Source organism: Bos javanicus, chromosome 7 (assembly GCF_032452875.1).
Source record: "Bos javanicus breed banteng chromosome 7, ARS-OSU_banteng_1.0, whole genome shotgun sequence".
Taxonomy (NCBI): domain Eukaryota; kingdom Metazoa; phylum Chordata; class Mammalia; order Artiodactyla; family Bovidae; genus Bos; species Bos javanicus.
This window is the reverse complement of record NC_083874.1, coordinates 62,006,805-62,026,473: the sequence shown is the minus strand read 5'-3', so window position 1 is coordinate 62,026,473 and position 19,669 is coordinate 62,006,805. Positions and strand designations below refer to the sequence as shown.

The 19,669-nt window shown below is 48.1% G+C and overlaps 1 protein-coding gene across 1 annotated transcript in view; it reads left to right on the top strand.

Moving 5' to 3' along the window:
• Positions 1-6,014: 6,014 nt before the first annotated feature.
• CCDC69 (coiled-coil domain containing 69) overlaps positions 6,015-19,669 on the top strand; it is a 39,573-nt gene continuing 25,918 nt past the window's right edge. The window contains exons 1-2 of the mRNA XM_061424855.1: positions 6,015-6,042; positions 10,104-10,342. Coding sequence (XP_061280839.1) covers positions 6,015-6,042; positions 10,104-10,342 — 267 coding nt within the window. The remainder of the gene's footprint in view (positions 6,043-10,103; positions 10,343-19,669) is intronic.

The following is a 19,669-nucleotide window of genomic DNA, read 5'->3' as shown; positions in this document are numbered from 1 at the left end:
GCTCTGGCTGGCTGGCTGGCTGGCTTCCTCCTCCACCTCCACCCTTCTTCCCATTCCCCACAGTCCCGCAGAGAAATAGAACTCCAGGATCCTGGAATGTTTTTTCTTCATCTTCTGGGGTCACAGATCCCTTTGAGAAGCTGTAGTAATTTACTATGGTGGTTTAGAGCTTACATTGTGGAGTGTGATGGACCTGAGTTCAACTCCAGCACACGACCCTAAGCAAGACCTTACACTCCCCAAACCTGAGCTTCCACTTCCGTAAAGTGGAAATAGTAACCCCCTCCCACCCCTGCCCACAACCTCCATCATGGTTCCTGAAGATTAAATGTGATAAAATATGTACAGACCTTAGCCTGTCATAACAAATCCTTAGTAAATTATGGCAAGAGTGATTAAAGCTACAGATCTTCTACCCAGAAAAAACAGAATTGCTCATACATGTACAGTTGTGAATGTAATTTCAGGAGGTTCAGGTAGCCCCTGAAGCCTGCTGATCCCAGTCCAACTTTGGACCCAATTCAGCTAATTCAACCATTCATTCATTTGTTCAACAGATTTTGCTAGAGTTTACTCCATGCCTGGCACTGGGTAAAGTGTAGGGTAGGGGGATGTGAGGCCTGAGAAGGGAATGTATGTGAATTATCCAGGGTTAAAAATGGAAACCAATAGCAAGTTAAAAATTAGAATGAAAGTCTCTCTCTTTTTTGAAAGAACTTTCTTAAGGTATAATTTATAAGCAAAATTTTTAAAAACTGCACATATTTAACCTATATGACTGAATGAGTTTGGTCATACGCATGCACCCCTGAAACCATCACCACAATCAAGGTAATAGACATGTCCATCACTTCCAAAATTTTCCTTGCTCCCCTTTGTTTTTTGTTTTTGTTTGTTTTGTTTTTGTGGCAAGAACACTTACCATGAGATCCACCCTCTTAACAATGTTCAAGCGCACAATACTACTGTTAACTCCAGACACTGTGTTGTTCCACAGAATCTCTGGAACCACCGAACTCCTCTCTGCTTCTAAGACATTATTTGAGATACCTTATATGAGTGGATTCATGCAGTATTTGTCCTTCTGTAACTGGTTCTTTTTGCTTAGCACAATATTTTCCAGGCTCAGCCATGTTGTCCCAAGTGGCAGAATTTCTTTTTAAAGGCTAACTAAACTTTGATTGTATGCATACAATCATTTATCTGTCATCAGACCTTTGGCTGATTCCAGATCTTGGCTTTTGTTAATGTTACAGTGGACATTAGGAGTACAAATAACTCTTTACCATCCTGATTTCAATTCTTTTGAAAATATACCCAGAAGTGAGATTGCTGGATTATATTACCGTATTTTTTCATTTTTTGAGAAACCTCCATACTGTTTTTCATAGCAACTGTACCATTTTATATTCCCACCAACATGTACCAGAAAGCAAGTGTCTTGAGTGCCAATCTTGATTTCTTTGAGGAAGAATTTCTGTGTCTGGGAAAAAAAAAAAAATTAGTCACTCAACCTTGTCTGACTCTTTGCAACCCCATGGACTTGTAGCCCATCAGGTTCCTCTGTCCATGGAATTCTTCAGGCAAGAATACTGGAGTAGGTAGCCATTCCCTTCTCCAGGGAATCTTCCCAACCCAGGGATCGAACGTAGGTCTCCTGCATTGCAGGCTGATAGATTCTTAACCCTCTGAGCCATCAGACGGTGTCCCCATGTCTGAAAGGGGACCACAACGAAGACTTCTTCAAGTCACAATCACAATGGATCTGAGCGTCCACTCCCTCAGCACCCCTACCCCAGCAGGCCCTTGCGTGCTTTTTCCGACATGCTTTACCTCCCAATGTTAGCCTCCCTCAATGGGGACCTCACTCACTGCCAAGCTGGACCCCTGAATCTTGGACCAGCTGGAAGGTCTTTCTTCCCAAGGAGCTGGAGCTCCAACAATCCCTGATTGCTCTACCCACTGCTTCTAGTTTTCCAGGACACTGATGATCTTCAAGTGCTTGAGATGCAAAAGTGCCTTGAAAAAGGCACAGTGGCAGTGGGGTGACCTGAAGATCTGGTCTCCTTCCCACTTTGCCCAACTTCCAAGGCCTTCCTGACCTCGGGCTCCCCCAGCAGTCCAGGTTCCAGCTCCCTCCCTCTGCAGCTGCTTCTTTAAGAAGCATCATAGGAACTGGTCCTGCTACTGTCCTTGGATCCTGTCCAGGGCCCTGATTTAAAAGGTATTGCAACGGTTTGAAAAAAAAAATATGTGTTGTAACCCAAGGCCCTGGTAACCACAACACTGCCGGCTGCTACAGCCGCCTCCTAGGCGAGAGGAGAGGAAACTGCTCCCCGCCTACCCGCCTACTACGGGACAGACACTCCTGCTCAGCCTCCGTGCAGCTCCCGCCTCCCTACCATATTATCTCTGGCTGGAAGCTCAGCGGGGGCGGGACCTGAGCCGGACCCGGGGGCTGCAGGCCTTCTGGAACCTAGTGCCTTTGGGAAGCGCCCCCGTTCCCTCCTGAACAGTTCCAGGAGATGTTTGAGAGCTTCGGAAGAGCACTTTCTGTCGGCTCTCCACCTGAGCCCCGAGAGTGACCGTGAATAATAACACCAATCCGATTGCGCCGCTCTCACTGTCCACATGATTAAGTAAGAACGTCTTGGCCAAGATTTCAATGTTCTCTGGTCTCTCTCCGTCCCCCACACTTCTTGCTCTCGCCGGGCACACGCAAAGCAGCTGAGCTCCTCTGAAAACCCACCCAGCTCTGTGCACTGGACACACATGTTCTTCCCCACTTTCTTTTCATTTTATACATGTATGCTGCTGCTGCTGCTAAGTCGCTTCAGTCGTGTCCGACTCTGTACGACCCCATAGACGGCAGCCCACCAGGCTCCACCGCCCCTGGGATTCTCCAGCCAAGAACACTGGAGTGGGTTGCCATTTCCTTCTCCAGTGCGTGAAAGTGAAAAGTGAATGTGAAGTCGCTCAGTCGTGTCAGACTCTTCGCGACCCCATGGACCACAGCCTACCAGGCTAGATTGCAGAAATATCAGCACAATAAGGTCAGTTAACGCAGCCATGTCCTCACAGAGCTATACTTCCTCCCCACTTTTTTGATAAGAAGAATCCGTGCTTAGTCTACATAGCTCAGGTCAAATATGACATCCCTGGGGAAGCCTGCCCTTCCTTTTCCTCCCAGATAGTGTTGGCTACTCCTTTTGCTTCCATGGTATTTTTCCATACCCCTTGTTGCATTATCTGCCTACCTAGACTAGAAGAGATGTAACCGCCTGAAAATATTTTCTTTAGTTTGCCTGATGGTGTGTGTGTGAGAGAGAGGAAAGAAAAACCAGATTTTAAAAATCCCCCAAGATTTCTAGTTTCTCTTGAAAAGGAAGGTCAGGCCAGCTTGGGGTTTCATTTCCTTCTAACACCATCCATCCCAACACATCCACTTGTGCTTCTTTTAGAGGAGTATGTGGTCCCTGATATACGCCCCCTCCCTGTCTTATGCCTCTCCTCATTTATGTACCTTCCCAGTCTCGTAGACAGGTTTTAAGCCTTGGAGCTGGATCATACCTCTCATATGTTCTGGGTTACTCCTGCTTACAAAATATTCTGCCTCCTTGTCCCCATAAACTGTTTGGATGCCCTAGAAATTCCAGTATGTTGGCAAAGAGTAAATGAATAGAATCAGGTAAATACAAAATGTACATGTCACAAATTCCTTTGCTAAATCATGTGTTCCAATTTTTGACTCAGAAAACAGTCCCTGCTTCACCATCTTCCAATTCTTGCTCCTGTTAGTTCCCTGTGGGGAAGATGCTCCCATTGGAGTTGAGCAAGGAAGGAGGCATCAGGGCAGGAAACAGATTTTCCAGGAAGGAGGGATTTAGGGCAAGTTATCTGTTAGAAAAGGATTGCTTAAATTTTGATTACATAGCAGGTGACATAGATGAGAAAATATGGAAAACGGGGCACCACTCGTGGACTCAGCCCTGGACCCCACTCAGTCTCTCGTCTCTGTGCCCATTAAAAAATGGATGTCAGGAAGACATAAGGTTGAAAGCAGTTCAAACATAAGCACACATCAGAATTATCTGGAGGATTCATAGAACACAGATTCCTGGGTCCCCCACCCAGAATTTCTGAGGCAGCTGGTCTGGGTCAGAGCCCCAAAATTTGCATTTCTAACCATTTCCCAAGAAATGCTGATGCTTCTGATCCCCAGACCACATTTGAGAACCACTGATGTTAAAAAAAAAAGGGGGGGGGTTGCTACTGTTCATTACTAGCAGCCTGCAGACCCTAGAAAGCACTTAAAGAGGTAACGTCTATTAATAATTTTCCCTGGATTCCCTTGGCGATGCTCTCTACCCTCCTACTCTGCATCACCAAAGAAGCCCCTTGAGGCCCCTTGAGGACCTCCATCCAAACTGCATCAAACAGAGAAAGCAGCAACCAATGATGATTGCTGTTGTTTAGTTACGAAGTCATGTCCAATCATTTGCAAACCCCGTGGACTGTTCAGGCTCCTCTACCCATAGGATTTTCCAGGCAAGAATACTGGAATGGGTTGCCATTTCCTTCTCCAGGGCATCTTCCCACCCCAGGGGTCGAACTTGCTTCTCTTGCATTGGCAGGCGGATTCTTTACCACTGAGCCACCAGGGAAGCCCCTAAACGATGATTGTGGCATGAAATCATTCTTGGTTTAAAGGAAATGGTAAAGTGAATCTTGTTGCCTCTCCCAAGGCAGCCCCAAGTCCCAAACCACTGGTCTTCTGGGAAAATAGGCAGGGATGGCTTCTTGCTAATTATCATTACTCAGGCTCACTTCTCCTTTCCAAGGAACTCCCCATTAATTCAGTTCAACCCAACTCAATATGATTAATGTAGCAATTCAATTCCCTGGAGAGATGACCCACCACAACCATTGGAGCAATCAGGTTCAAATTTTAGTGTGAAAATGCCTCAGACTCAGCCCTGCAGAGCCTGACTGAATAGATAGCAAAAGGATCCAGATGATTCTGTAGCACACGAATCTGTCCACGCCTTGAGAAACACTCCAATGGAAGCCTAAGAATTCAACAATTTTAGGACCCCTCTCATTTATTTCTCTTATATATATTTCCAAGAGGAAGCTGTCAAAACTAACATTTCTGTCAATAGTCTGGCAGATCCAGGATACCTTTTCAGCAGGTCCTCCTGTTCTGCCCCTCGAACTGAAGCTGGGGTACATGCAGTATCTCTAAGAGTAAACTATTCTAATTAAATTAAATATAACAAACTTTAATCAGTGACTTATGAACTGATTAGAAATGGCATTCTACTGCAGAATCTCAGTGGCAGTAGCTGAAACAAATATTTTATTTATTCTATTATGTGATAATATTAGGAAGAAATTGATCAAAGCTGGCCCTGAGGCTGCATCAATTCAGAGATCAAGGCTCCTTCCACCTTTTTGCTCAGGGTAATAAAATGGCTTCTGTAATTCAGCCATCATGTCTGTATTCCAAGCAGGAAAAGCAGGGGCAAGGAAAGGGGAGTCCTGCTCCCAGCTGAGTCATTCTTCTATGACATGTTTTCCTGGAAGCTCCAACCAGTAATGTCCCCTTACCTATCACTGACTAGCTGAGTAAGTAACGTGTTCTCCCAGCACCGCTGACCCAGAGAATATCAGGATTCCGTCACTAAGGGAGGAGGAAGAATGGAAGTTGAGTAAGGTGACTGAAAGTCTCTGCCACAACCTACTAAGGAGCAGGGGGTGTGAGGAGGGAGGAGGCAGAGCTGTGTGACCTGTAGTCCCTTAGGGAGGACTCACAAAGCACACAAACAAGAGAGCTGTAGGGCAGGAGCTGTAGGGCTTTGGGAAGAAGAGGGGATTTGAGCTGCTTGCTGCTGTGCAGGTAGAATGATAACCACACAGACAGATGGTGAAGAAAGTCACTCCCAGCAGACAACATGTTTGGGAAACTACTGGGCCCAGTCGGAACCCACACAGAGAAAACTTTCAGGGCTAGAATGTGGTTAGCGATCACTGCATTGAGAGGTACTTAACCCAGTATCCACACACAGCCCCACTGTGTGTGGGCTGCAGGGAGCCCTGAGCTTCCTGAAATTCTAGGCAAAACTTGTTATGTGTGAGTATATTGTAATTTTCATATGAAAGATGTTCAAGATAAGTCCCATATCGGTCTTTCCAGTCTTTCCCCAAAATTGTTCACTCCAGTCTCAGCTTTTGTTTCTTTACACCAAGTTAGTCACCAACACATTCCTCCTTCCCCAGCTCCCCAGCCTCCACATTTATCCTGACTTGACCCATGCTCTTGATCCTCCCCCTTTTTTTCCTCTCTCTTTTTTATTTTTTAAATTATGAAAGTATGACAACACATTTACAGGAGATATGGAAAATGCAGAACAGAGTTATTTATAGTTCCACTGTATATTACAGTTATTTTAAAGTAGATAAAATAAGATTTTTAGTTAGAGTTTCGATATCAAACTCTGAAAAATTAATAGAATGAATATACAGGAAAGTAGACGGACATAGTAGACCTGAAAAGCACTGTGAACCAATTCATCATAATTAAGAATTATACAATTTTCACACAATGGTAGGATACAAATTCTATTCATGTTCCCAAAGACTATAAGCTGATCCTCCCTCTTGTATTTACTCCTTCTTGCTTCTCCTCTTCCCCCTAGATATGGAAAATAGGTAATCACTGGAAGTACTTTAACACAGACTTCACAAACACAGTCAGAAGGGTAATTATAGAAGAGAAATTATAAAAAAAGATTTATCTGAGTTGCAAGCAATGAAAGCAAAGCATCAGATTCCATCTCAACCTGAGACTCTAGGATTCCTTTTGCCATGAAAGCCCTTTGGCTTTAGTGTTTCTCCAGGAAATGCCCCTTCCCCATCCCCATCCACCATGGTCTCTTATCTCCTTATAATTCTAACATTGCCCATGTGGATTATGCAACTTTACATTTGCTTTATAACCTGTTTTTATATTTTCCATCTTTTACTATGTATAGGTCTAATACCAAGAAAATAGGTTATAACTAATTCAAGACAAAAACTGAGTCTTCTCTATGCCTTGCTATAGGGTGACCAACCATTCCAGGGTACCTAGTACTGAGTTTCCTGGGTTGTGGGACTTTGAGAGCTACAAGTGCAGACCAAGATGAGCTTGCCCAAGAAATGGGCACATCATAGTATTTACTTGTTGACTGCTGTCTATGATAGACATATCTGCTGTTCACCAGTATTTCTGGTTCTCCTCTCCCTCGGGGCACACATTACACGTTTCCATCCCCTTGAAGTTACCCATGGCCGTGTGACTTGCTTTAGCCAATAAAATGCGAGTGGACTTAATGTGTGTCGCTCAGACCCCAGCACCACTCTCCATATACTGCCTCCTCCTGACCTGAAAAACCGTGCAGCCCTGGTGTGGGGATGGCTGCATCCTGGGATGCTGTCGAATGTCTCTGTGAAGCACAGCCCTCAGCCTCCGCATACTGGCCTCACATGGTATGAGCAAAACTCCACTTCACTTATGATAAGCTGCTGAAACTTGTATGTTTTTCATCACGGCAGCAAAACCTAACCTAACCTGACTGGCTCAACAACTTCTAAAAATCTCATTAGCAGCTTATTCAAACTCAAATTCCTAAGGGGGAAAAAAAATACTTAGGGCTTCTTTCTCAAGCGGAAACTTCAAAGCTTGTAGCCAAAAAGCTGGTTGTGTGAAAGTGGGAAATCTGAACCTGGTCTCCCAAGAAGTTTAAAGAAGCTGGAGGCAAGAGCTCCTGAGAACAGAGGCTTCAGAAACAGAATTTGCCTTCCTGGCTCCTACCCCCCCAGCCCAAGTTATTGATTTCAACTCCTGATATTAAAATTGGAGACCCATTTTAGAAAGCTCAATTGTTTGATGTTCAGACGGGAAACTCTCCCAAAGGAGAAACAAGAGGCTCAGGATCACTCAGGGCATTGCCAGTTGGGATCTCCCTACACATTTTTGGCCCTGTTGACCCTTTACGTGGTTTTTCTACCTAGTTCATCCAGAATCATTGTCTGTTTTTTTGAGATGTCACATATTTATACTTACCACTTGCTGGTGGAAAACTAGTCTCAATCTCATGCCTGGGTTCAAAAACATAGTTTTTAGAAAACTTTTTCTTATCACAATAAATTTTTTTTATTATAGCAAGTACGTACTCATTTTTTTTAATGTAAAAAAACGAGTAATCAAAATCTCACCCTCATCTAGAGGTAATCACTATTAACACTTTTTAAGTATATATAGATTTATTTATTCATTTTTGGCTGCACTGGGTCTTAGTTGCTGCCCATGGGCTTTCTCTAGTTGCAGTGTGTGGGCTCTCTTTGCGGCCGCTTCTCTTGTTGCAGAGTGGGGCTTTAGGGCTTGCAGTCTTCAGTGGTTGCCGTGTGTGGCTCAGTAGTCTCGACTCGCCAGCGTAGTTGCCTGCGACATGTGGAATCTTCAACCAGGGATCGAAGCGTGTCCCCTGCATTGATTGGCACTAGACCACCACAGAAGTCCAATTTTTTTTTTTAATAAGAATGAATTTTTTACATTGTATGACATTTTAAAACTTTATCCTTATCAGTATGTTAGCAGGTTACATGATATTCTATCTTCATGGATATATCATAATTTATTAATCAAGCTCCTTTTCTTGGATATTTAGATTGTTCTAGTCTTTTGCTGGTTTGTTGGTTTGGATTTTTAGTAAATCAGGAGCATTGCTTCACAGTCACTGATAATTTAAGTAGACACTCTTTCCTCATTACCTGTTCAGCATGTTCTACAGCAGTGGTTCTCACACTTGAGCATGGCTCAGAATCACCGGGAGGGCTTGCGAACCTAGAGGTTGCTGAGCCCCATCTCAGGTTCAGGATATGTAGGTCTGGGTGGGGTCTGAGCTTTTGTATTTCTTTTTGTAAATATTTATTTCTATTTATTTATTTAGCTGCAGTCAGCTGCGGCTCACAGGATCTTTAGTCGCAGCATGCAAACTCTTAGTTTTGGCATGTGGGATCTAGTTCCCTGAACAGGGATCAAACCAGAGCCCCCTGTACTGGGAGCGTGGAGTCTTAGCCACTGGACCACTGGGAAGTCCCGAGCATTTGTGTTTCTCACTAAGATCTCTGGTAGTGCTGATGCTGTTGACTTGGGGGCCACACTTTGTGAATCACCATCTTCTATTATTCTTCTTTCCAAGGACCTAACATAACCTGTGTCCTCAGTTTCCTTTCTTGGAACCTACTGTGATTGGTCTACTCTGGAGGGGAAGTTCTTTTGGGGCCTCACGTTCTTTTTCCATTCCCGACTGTAAGTCCCTTTCATCAACACATCTTTCCAAGTGTCTGTGGGCTGTGTATCATTTTCTAACATACACACTCACACTGACTTTCAAAGTTGCCCTGCATTGCCACTCCCAGAAACCTCAGCTAATAACAAAGCAAGGGTAAACAGAAGTTCTTTTTCCTAGGTTCTGACATTGTATGTCCCTTATTCTCCCTGCATCTGCCTATCTACCTCACAGAGTTGTTGTGATTGGTAACCTCTATTCAAAATGGATACAGTAGAATATTACAGATGAGTGTGAGCTGGAAAGAGTTAGGGACCCAGAGTGAAAGATCATTATAATTAATTTTCACATTATTATGTATTTGTAGGGAAATGGCTGAAAGCTTAGGTTCTGGAGTTAGAACTGGTTTTTATCTGGGCTTTGGTTCTGACTAGCTAGGGGAGTGTAAGCAGATCACATAGCTGAGCCTCGTTTTCCTCACGTGTAAAGTGGAGGAACTAATAATACCTCTGTGGCAAGGAGATGGCAAGAAACAGAAATAATATGTGCAAGGAAGCCAGGACAGAAACAACTCTTGATAAATGATAGTTGTTGTGTTTACTAAATAGTTGTTTTAATTTTTTTCCTAGCCTTTTCTCTGCTGCGAGTCTGGAAAGAAAGCCATTGTTCATTGGGACCTTTTCGGCCCTGACCCGAGTTTCTGTCATTTACTAAGTTTCTGATCACCTGTCAGGCGGCAGCGCAGCGAGCCCCACGGGCTTCCCTGAGGCCCTGCTTTTCGGGGATTTACGGCACACGGCCGCCCCAGCTCCGGCTCAAGTCGGCGCTTCCAGGTTCAGTTTCAGGGTCTCGCCGGCTGCCCCGGCCGGCGGGCGCCAAGCGGGCAGCGGGGCTTGAACGGCAGGGTTCTCCGGGGGCCCCAGAGTTGGGAGGCGGAGTCCGGGAGCCCCCGGAGGAGGATGGGCTGCGGACACAGCAGACTGAGCTGCTGCAAACCCCCCAAAAAGGTAAAGGGCGCCGGCGGAGAAGTTTGCCTTCGGAAAGGAAGGCGGGTGCGGAACCGCTCCGCCGCTGGGGACCCAGGGCGCCCCGGGTGTACTGGGGATGCCCGGCGGTGAACACTTAGAGGCCGGCAGGCAGGGAGGCGGGTAACGCTTGGTCCGGCAGCTCTCTCTTCCTGATCCAGGGCTGAGCCACGCGGGGCAGCCGAGTTTACAAACACAGCCCCAGGGCCGGGACAGGCAACTGATCCCAGCTGGCGGAGGTGGGAACTGTCTAGCAGCAGCTGCAGCAGGTGCCCTTTTCCGTTGGTCAGGCGCTGCTCGCTGTGTGGCCATGGACGTGTGCTTGACCTCTCTGGGCCTTTGGCTTTCCTACCATTAAGAGGCAGATTCTCTCTAGGGCCGCTACTTGCGCGGCAGAATGGCCCACAGATTTACATCATCGGCATCACCTAGGACTTGCAGAATCTCGGGCTGTGTTCCCGACGTGCTAAAATAGAACTTGTCTTTTAATAAGATGCCCAGGTGACTACAATACACTTTAAAGTTTGAGAAGCGCTGGCCTAGAGCCTCTTCAGGCCCTAGAGCCGGTGCATGTGGGCTGTCCGCGGGGGAGCTGGGAGGGGCCGACCAGGGAGGAGATTTGCGGCCTTCTGCTGCCCTTCCCTCCCTTCCTGTCGCTCCCCCAAGGGGCCTCCGAGCTGGGTTAGGGCCCAGGAGACACTACTCGGGTTTCTAGCAGTGGGACCAGCTGCCCCTTGGGTTCTGACAAGCCCAGAAGGTCAGAGCCTGGAGCCAGAGGACAACCTGAGGCACAGAGAGGGAAGGGCGGACCCTCGAGTCCTGAGCCTTCTTCCTACTCCAGTCAGGTGGGAAGAGGTGGTCCTAGGAACTTGAAGATCAGTCCCCTGAGGCCCCGAGAGGCCCCACACTGTGACACTATTCAGTAATTTTTCACTGAACTTGAGCCTCTGCTGCTTTGCTTGCGCCTGACCCCAAGCTTTTCTGCCTGTTGAGCATGCAGTACTGTCCTGAACCTGGATGATTCTATTTCTGCTCTGTGCCTAGTCCAGGGAGAAGGACTTTTGTCCCAAGTACAGCACCTTCCCCCTTATCCTTGCTCCTCCTTAATTCCCAATTCAAAATACCTCATGGAGCTCTGACCCAGAAGCCCTCCTGTATTCCTGGCTCCAAGAGGGAAACTGAGGCTTGCCTCCATCCGTGGAAGCAGAAGTCTGGCTGATGGGATGATGAACAGATACACCTGAGACCTGCCTGAGACTTATAACAAAGCTGGTGATTGATTCTCAGTGTTAATCCTGGCTCTGCCACAAACATGCCCATAGTGCTCTCTGTGCCTCAGTTTCTCCCTCTATATGGACAGGGAGGGCTTTGAGCAGGATGATTTCTAGGAGTCAGAGAGCCTGTGTTCTCTGCACCTGTGTTAACCACTCAGCTTGCAAAGTCCGCCAAGGGTGAATTCCATCTACTCGGTGGCGGGAAGAGACTGGAGTAGCCCTGTTCCAGGCCTTGACTCTTCGATAGTCTGGGAAAGGAGCCCACAGTGAGTAAGGATTCCCCTGCCTGTCTGAGAGCCTTGCCAGCTGTCCCTGTCCATCCCTGGCACAGCCTGAACTGGACCCCCTGTCCCAAGCTGTGAAGGAAGGGCAAGTACAGTCAGCAGAGACTATCCCAGAGGGAAAGCACCTTGGGTACCACCTGTGCTGATGCATGCAACATGCAGCTGGGAGGTTAAAGCCTGGAGAGGGAAGGGTCTTGACTGAGGTCAGAGAACAACTTAGAGCAGAACCCAAATTCCCAGTCCCCAAGCCCTGTGTCCTTTGTCTCTGCCTCTACTCAGTGCTTCCAGTGGCTTCTTGTTGATTCCAAAGCCCTTTGGCATTAAAGCCTTTGCCCTGTTGCCTCAGAGCAGCCTGGCTTGCCTTTCTGCCCCGGCAGTGCCAGGCTCCTGCCCCTGAGTGGCAGGATTTATAAGCTGATTTTGTTTAAAGTTCATGGTAGTTTCCATCCCTCTGTGCTATGCTTCTGCCTGGTTTCTCATCCAGGTGACAACCCCTAAAAGGCCTGAACGTCCAAGCTCACCCCCAGCAGGTTGTCAGCCCCCTAGGAGAGACGAAACCTCTGAGGATGGGATGTACAAAAATGAGCTCAGACCCCCGGAGGCTCAAGTCACGACAACAATGACTCACCCTGAATGGCAGTTTACAGGGTACTTTCACATCCTGCCAACCTCACTAAAGCCTGGAAGTCAGGCTGAGCTGTGGGATCTTCTCCACTTTATAGATGAGGAGACTGAGGTTCAGGGAGGAGTGATGTCATTCAGTAGGCTGGTAGCCAAACCATGTAATGGAGCCTGGTTTTTCTGCCCTCCCCGTTGGTACTTACTGCCTTGCACAGAGCCCAGAGCTGGTGCCTCCTAAATATTTGAGTGTGAATGAGGGCCACATCAGAGCTGGACTAGAAGTTAACCCAGTGTGCAGCAGGAGTATCTCATCTATCCTTGAGAGACACAGGATGGCCTCTTGGCTGAGGGCTGGGCATGCCTTGGCTGGGTGATGAAGGTTTGGTAGGAATGACCCAGTTGAGGCAGAGAGGACAGCCTGAGTGGAGGCTGAGCTGAAGAAGCAGAGTGATGGTGCTGGTTGCGGAGAGTGGGAGTGGCCAGCCGTGAGGAATGAGGCCAGGGCTTTCAGGGGGGACTTGCCCGGCTAGGGATAGGGGCTTGACCACTAGGACTTCTCAAGGTCCCTCCCAGGGGCCAGGCCCTAAGGGTTTGCTGAGTCCTGTGGTTGGCAGTGCCAGTAGCCTTAGCTGGCCAGCTGTCCTAGACCCCACTGAGAGGCCTGACCTGGGGCCAAGTGTTACTGGGACTTTTGGTGACAAGTTGAAATCCTGGTGAAAAAATGAGTGGAGATCCCTAGCAGGTTGGGTGTAGATACTGAAGAATCATCTGTGTGATGTGGTCCTTCCTAAACCCTTTTTAACAAAGACTATGGCTGTTGTGGCCATGTCAGGAGGATGTGGGAGAAGGCCAGACAGAGAGGGCGTGGCCAAGGAAACAAGCCCTCCGTGGACTTGCCTATAGGATGACATGGGGGTTTTTAGGGCCCTTCCATCCCCCAAAAGTTACCAGCCCCATCTGGGCCAAGGTGGGAAGGGAGACCTAGCGCCTCATGGTCAACCCTCTGAATGTGCCTCGTGTGGCCCAGGGTTCAGAGCTTTGGCTCTGGCCCCCATGCCACAGCCCTGAGCACCACACCTGAGACCTGGGCTCAGTACTGCTCCAAAGCGGGGCCTCGGGCAACAGGTTCTCTGGGGTCAGTATCCCTTCATGAGTGCTTCCAGGCAGCAGGCCAGGTGAAAGAGGCAGAGATACAGAAGTGAAAGACATGGAAGTTTGGCATGGGCACAACTAATTCCAAAACAAAACCGTGGACACTAAGGGCCTGGGCTTTAGCACTGAGTCCACGTATTCATTTATTGGAGCATCCCTGGTGGCTCAGTGGTAAAGAACGCCTGCCAGTGCAGAGAAGCAGGTCCAATCCCTGGGTCAGGAAGATCCCCTGGAGGAGGAAATGGCACCCCGCTCCAGTATTCTTGCCTGAAAAATCCAGAGGACAGAGGAGCCTGGGGGGCTACAGTCCATAGGATTGCCAAGAGTTGGACACAACTGAGCGCCTGAGCACATTCATTTATTAACTCTGCTCTCCAGACTCTGGGCCAGGTGCCACTTCAGTCCTGGCACCATCGTGGACCCATTAAGTGACCCTGGAAGGAATTTGGGTTTTCCATGCCTCGATTTCCTCATCTGTAAAATAGACGTGATGTAGCTCCTGAGTCATGGGGTTCTGAGATTAGATGAAAGAATGCATGTGGTAGAGTCCCTGGTACACTGACTGGTTAGCAGGGAATGTAGGTGAGGGACATCACCACCTGGATTGGACCCAAGGAAAGCAAACAGGGATGCGGGAGAAGGCAGCCATGAATGTACTTGGAAGGCCGTTTGGGGTTGCGAAGATAAAGTCTGGAGCCTGGCCACTGCCTTCCAGCCTCTGAAGTGTTGTCAAGCAGCATGGAGTGCAACCTGGTTCTCTGTTGACCCCAGAATGCAGATTGTGGCCAGTGAGGGGAAGCTAAGGGGAGCCAGATTCTACTCACCAGGAAGAAGGGTAGTGAGTTCCCCATCCTGGAGGAGTTCAAGCAGAGGTCAGATGTGATTGCGACAGAAATAGAAGGGGGGCGGGGAGGAATAGAAGAGGTGTTGCGAACCTCGGAGTAGGAAGTACTAAGATTCCACTCGACACCTAATTATTGTGATTATTCATAATGTTTGAGGCAAAATTTAAAATTTGGTAAAATATAAAGAAATTTTAAAATAGTTTTTAACCCCACCATGAAGAGATCACCTCTATGTACACTTTAGTGTCATTTTTCTTCTGTTTTTCCTCACTAGTATGCTATATGTGAGTGTGACTATTTTTGTAGAACTAGGGATATATTTTAAACGATTATATTGTATTAATAGTTATTGGGGTGACTAAAAAGTTTGTAACATCTTACAGAGAAACCTGAACAAACTTTATGACCAATCCTATACCTAATATTTTGCTGGGGGCAGTCTCGCATGTTAAAAGTCTGTGGAAATGTGATTTTTAATGGCCATCTAAGGTTCTGTGGATGTTCTGTGGCTTTTTTAACCAGTTTGGACACTTGGTTATTTACACTCTCCACTCCTACCCTTGTTATTCATGAGCATCCTTGTGTTATCATCCTAATCCTGGGAGAGTGTGCCTTTTGGTTGGAGGGAAGAGGTGGGTGGAGGGAAGGCCTCCAGAGAAGAGATGGCATCTTGGCTGGGTTCTGAAGGTGGGTGGGGGCCAAACACTTGTATCAGGGTGACTGGGATACACAAGATGCAGGGTCCCTGACACCTGATCCGTAGGAGTAGGGCAAACTTGAATTTTTAACTCATTTTAGACATAGGGTCTGTGAAAGAAAATGGCCTTTGCAAGGCACTGAGCCCCCCTGTCCCAGACACTGTGGGGACACTGGTGTGTATGTGGCTTCTGAGCTAGTGAGTTTTGCCCAGCTCAGTTCAGTCGCTCAATTGTGTCCAACTCTTTGTGACACCATGGACTGCAGCATGCCAGGCCTCCCTGTCCATCACCAACTCCCGGAGCTTACTCAAACTCATGTCCATTGAGTTGGTGATGCCATCCAACCATCTCATCCTCTGTCATCCCCTTCTCCCGCCATCAATCTTTCCCAGCATTGGGGTCTTTTCAAATGAGTCAGCTCTTTGCATCAGGTGGCCAAAATATTGGAGTTTCAGCTTCAACATCAGTCCTTCCAATGAATATTCAGGACTGATTTTCTTTAGGAATGACTCCTTGCAGTCCAAGGGACTCTCAAGAGTCTTTTCCAACACCACAGTTCAGAAGCATCGATTCTTCGGTGCTCAGCTTTCTTTATAGTCCAACTCTCACATCCATACATGACTACTGGGAAAACCATAGCTTTGACTAGATGGACCTTTGTTGGCAAAGTAATGTCTCTGCTTTGTAATACGCTGTCTAGGTTGGTCATAGCTTTTCTTCCAAGGAGCAAACGTCTTTCAATTTCATGGTTGCAATCACCATCTGCAGTGACTTTGGAGCCCAAAAAAATAGAGTCTGTCACTGTTTCCACTGTTTTCCCATCTATTTGCTATGAAGTGATGGGACCAGATGCCATGATCTTTTATGTAGCTTCAGTAATTTAGACCTTTATCTAGGTATGAAGTGAAGTGAAAGTCGCTCAGTCGTATCCAACTCTTTGTTACCCCATGGGCTATACAGTCCATGGAATTCTCCAGGCTAGAATACTGGAGTGGGTAGACTTCCCCTTCTCCAGGGGATCTTCCCAGCCCAAGAATTGAACCCAGGTCTCCCTCATTGCAGGCAGATTCTTTACTAACTGAGCCACCAGGGAAGCCCTGGTTTTTGCCCAACCCACAATATAATGTCCTCTCATCCCAGTTAAAGCCAATACAAGCTTTCATACATATGTGCTGTGACATATATAGGTCTGACAGAGGGACCAACCAGGACTCCACCGCAGGCAGAGAGAACGAGCAAGAGAAAATGAGAAAAATCCATCCATCTTTAGCATAGATACATCTAAATCTCTCCATCACCTGCAGACAAGCCATGTGACTTCTCTCACCAGGTAAATATGAATCCCTAAAAATCATTTATCTTGTGTCACTTTATTTTCAAGACTGAATCTTCCAGAACATCTAGGCCAAACGCCTCATAATACATCTATCCCACACATCCCACATCCCATGCTTTCTCCCCAGATAAGCGATGTACAGACTGGCCTACTTCCAATTCTCCTTCCCCCCCGGGAGTGAAGTTCTTTTTCAGAGTGTACAACGAACTTTGTCGTTCCTCCTCCACCCTGTGCACTCTACCCCCTCCTTGAGGAAACAGCTGTGACATCAGAAAAGTTACCTGTAGTGGGCTAAATAGTGTCCCCCCACCCAACTCATGTACACCCAGGGCCTGTGAGTATGACCTTATTAGAAACAGGGCTTTTGCAGATGTAATCCGTCAAGATGAGGTCATACTGGGGGATGGTGGGCTTTAGTCCAAGGACTGATGTCCTTGTGAGAGGAAGGGAATGTGGACAGAGAAGCACGGGAGAAGGCCATGTGCTGACAGAAGCAGAGATGGTAGTGATGCGTCTGCAAGCCAGGGGACACCAAGGGTTGCTGCGACCACCAGAAGCTAGGAAGGACGGATGGAGCAGAAATTCCCTCAGAGCCTCCAGACTGACCCAATCCACCTGACACCTTGACTCTGGACTTCACGCCTCCAGAACTGGAAGAGAAGAAATTTCCGTTGTTTCGAGTCACAACTGCATGGCAATTTGTTACAGCAGCCCTAGGAGATGTATATATTTTATTAATTCCCCACCCTCTCTAACCCCTCCCTGACCTGGCCACCGGTTGAAATGGGCGGGGGAGACCCAGTGCCTCTTCTTTGGCAGCAAAGTGGGGAGCACGGCACACAAGGAGGCGCTTGGACACGGCCCCAGTGCTTTCAGACCAGCTGCAGCATCTGCAGGGGAAAGACCACTGGGCCGGGGGTCAAGAGCGGATCCTAGTCCTTCCTGGTTCACTAACTTGCTGTGTGATCGCTACCCAGGCCTTGACCTCCACACCTGTAAAATGACCCCCTTGGCTGCTTTTAGGTTCCAAGAGAGGTATTGATTCTGTCTGCTGTTCATTTCTTTGTACATGAGTCAAACTTGAATACTCCGTTGTTTTAAAAATTCTAAGAACTTGGGCAAAACTGAAGCTCCCCCTCCTTGACCACAGTAATTCTAGTCTTTTCTCCAGAGATGATGACTGACTGCCCTTGGTGTGTGCTTTTCTAGGTAGTTTTTCCTCTGCATGTTTGTACCATAGAAATCGTTTATTTTGCTATTGATATTCTACCAAACAACTTTCCACCTTTGTTGGTAAATACCTACTTTGTTTTTTTAAACAGATGAGTGGCCCTGCATAGTGTCATGTATGGATACGTTAGTGTATGGAGCCAATGCCCCATTGTAGATGTGAGGCTGGTTTCCAGTGTTTCCCTGTTCTAAGTGACCCTGCCCCAAGCACCCTGCAGGGGCCGTCGTCCTCACTAATGGATGCCTCTTTCTCTGCTGGCAGTTCTGAGGCAGGGCGCTTGCCGCCTGTACTTTGCGTGGTGGCTGCTGGGCTATGTCCTCCTCTTCTCTAGGCACTCCAGTCCCCCCTTTTACAGCTTCCCCACAGGGGCTGCTCAAGAACAGAGGGTGGTCTGAAGGGTTCAGGACACTCCCCCCGCAGGCCCTCCTGAGCAAGTACCCCTCCTGCCTTGTCCTGCAGAGAAGCCCTCTGCATGAGGGGGCTGACCGCTGAGTGTGTGCAGCCACCAGCCCTGCTGTGCTGGGAACCAGCAAGCATGACAGGACTGATGGAGGGTGAGGTGTCAGAATGAACTCACTCTGCCGCTTCTTTTGCGTCCATAGCATATCAAGGCTAGAAGGGCCATGATGTATCCCATTGCCCAACTCCATGCCAGAGAGAGGAGGAAACAGAAGCCCAGAGAGGGGAGGGTGCTCCCCCAAGGTCACACAGCAAGCAAGTAGCAAGTCAGGGCCCTGACTCTGGACTCACACTGCGGGGTTTCCCATTGGGTTGGTGAGACAGGCGGATATCCGGCCGTGTGTCTGCGTCCTCAGCCTGTCTCTTCTCCCGTGGTGGCTACTAACACCACTTTCTGTCCTGCTAATTCAGGGTCCTTCTCCCTGATCGGCTGACCCAAATGCCAGAAATGCTGCTGAGTGCTTCTGCCAGCTCTGGCCCCTCCCAGGAGATCAGAGGAGGCAGACCCATGTGAGGCTGATACAGGACAGGAGAAGGTGGGCTGTAGGGAGGAAGGAAGGGCTATGGTGTATTGGAAACCCTTCCCTAGGCCTCAGCCTCTCATCCGTGCAGGAGGGGCTGGGCCCTGCGCTCACTGTGTGGCGTGGGCGGTCTCAGCAGGTGCTTGGGGGGAAGTGGTTCTGTCCTCCCCTGAGACCTTTCATCGCCTGGTCAGATAGGAGGGATGGAGACCACATCCGCCCCTGACTCGGGGTGTTCTGGGGGCATTGCAGGTGTTTGGAGAATAGGCAGGGCCTCCTGACACAGCTGGGAAGAACCTGCGGTTGCTCCTGCCTTTCATTGGGTGGTGTGGTCACGTTGGTGTGTCCCAGGCAGGTACTGGGTGATGCTTGACACTGTAATGTGTAAAATGAACAAGTCAAAGTAAATCTTTAGCTGTCCTGGCTGCGTGAAAATAAAATCACGTTCAGGCATTACTTGGCAAAATACTTCTGCCCATCTTAGAGATGCGGAAGCTGAGGCCAGTGATTGTGGTATTCTTACCTCTGAGCCTCTGTAGTCTGAGTGTGAAGGCTAACATTTCTCAACAGCTCTGAACATTTAGGCCCCGCCTTTCCTCCACCCCAGGCCCTGGAGGGAGCCCCTTGGGTCTCCGCCCCCACCTCCTTCCTGCCTCTACCCTCAGCCAATGGGCTCTGCCTGTGGTTGTTCAGATCCCGAAACCAGGGCCCCACCCATGCACGAGTCCTGACACCGGAAAGGCAGCTCTGATGTTGCAAAGGAGTGTGACCTGAGTCCCTTGAGGCTCAGAATTCCCTAAATGTTGGATTACTTGGATCAATCTGGCATATGCACGAAGGAAAGGGAAGGGCTCTGGCTTGAGTCTGGACTCCCAGGAGGCTCTGATC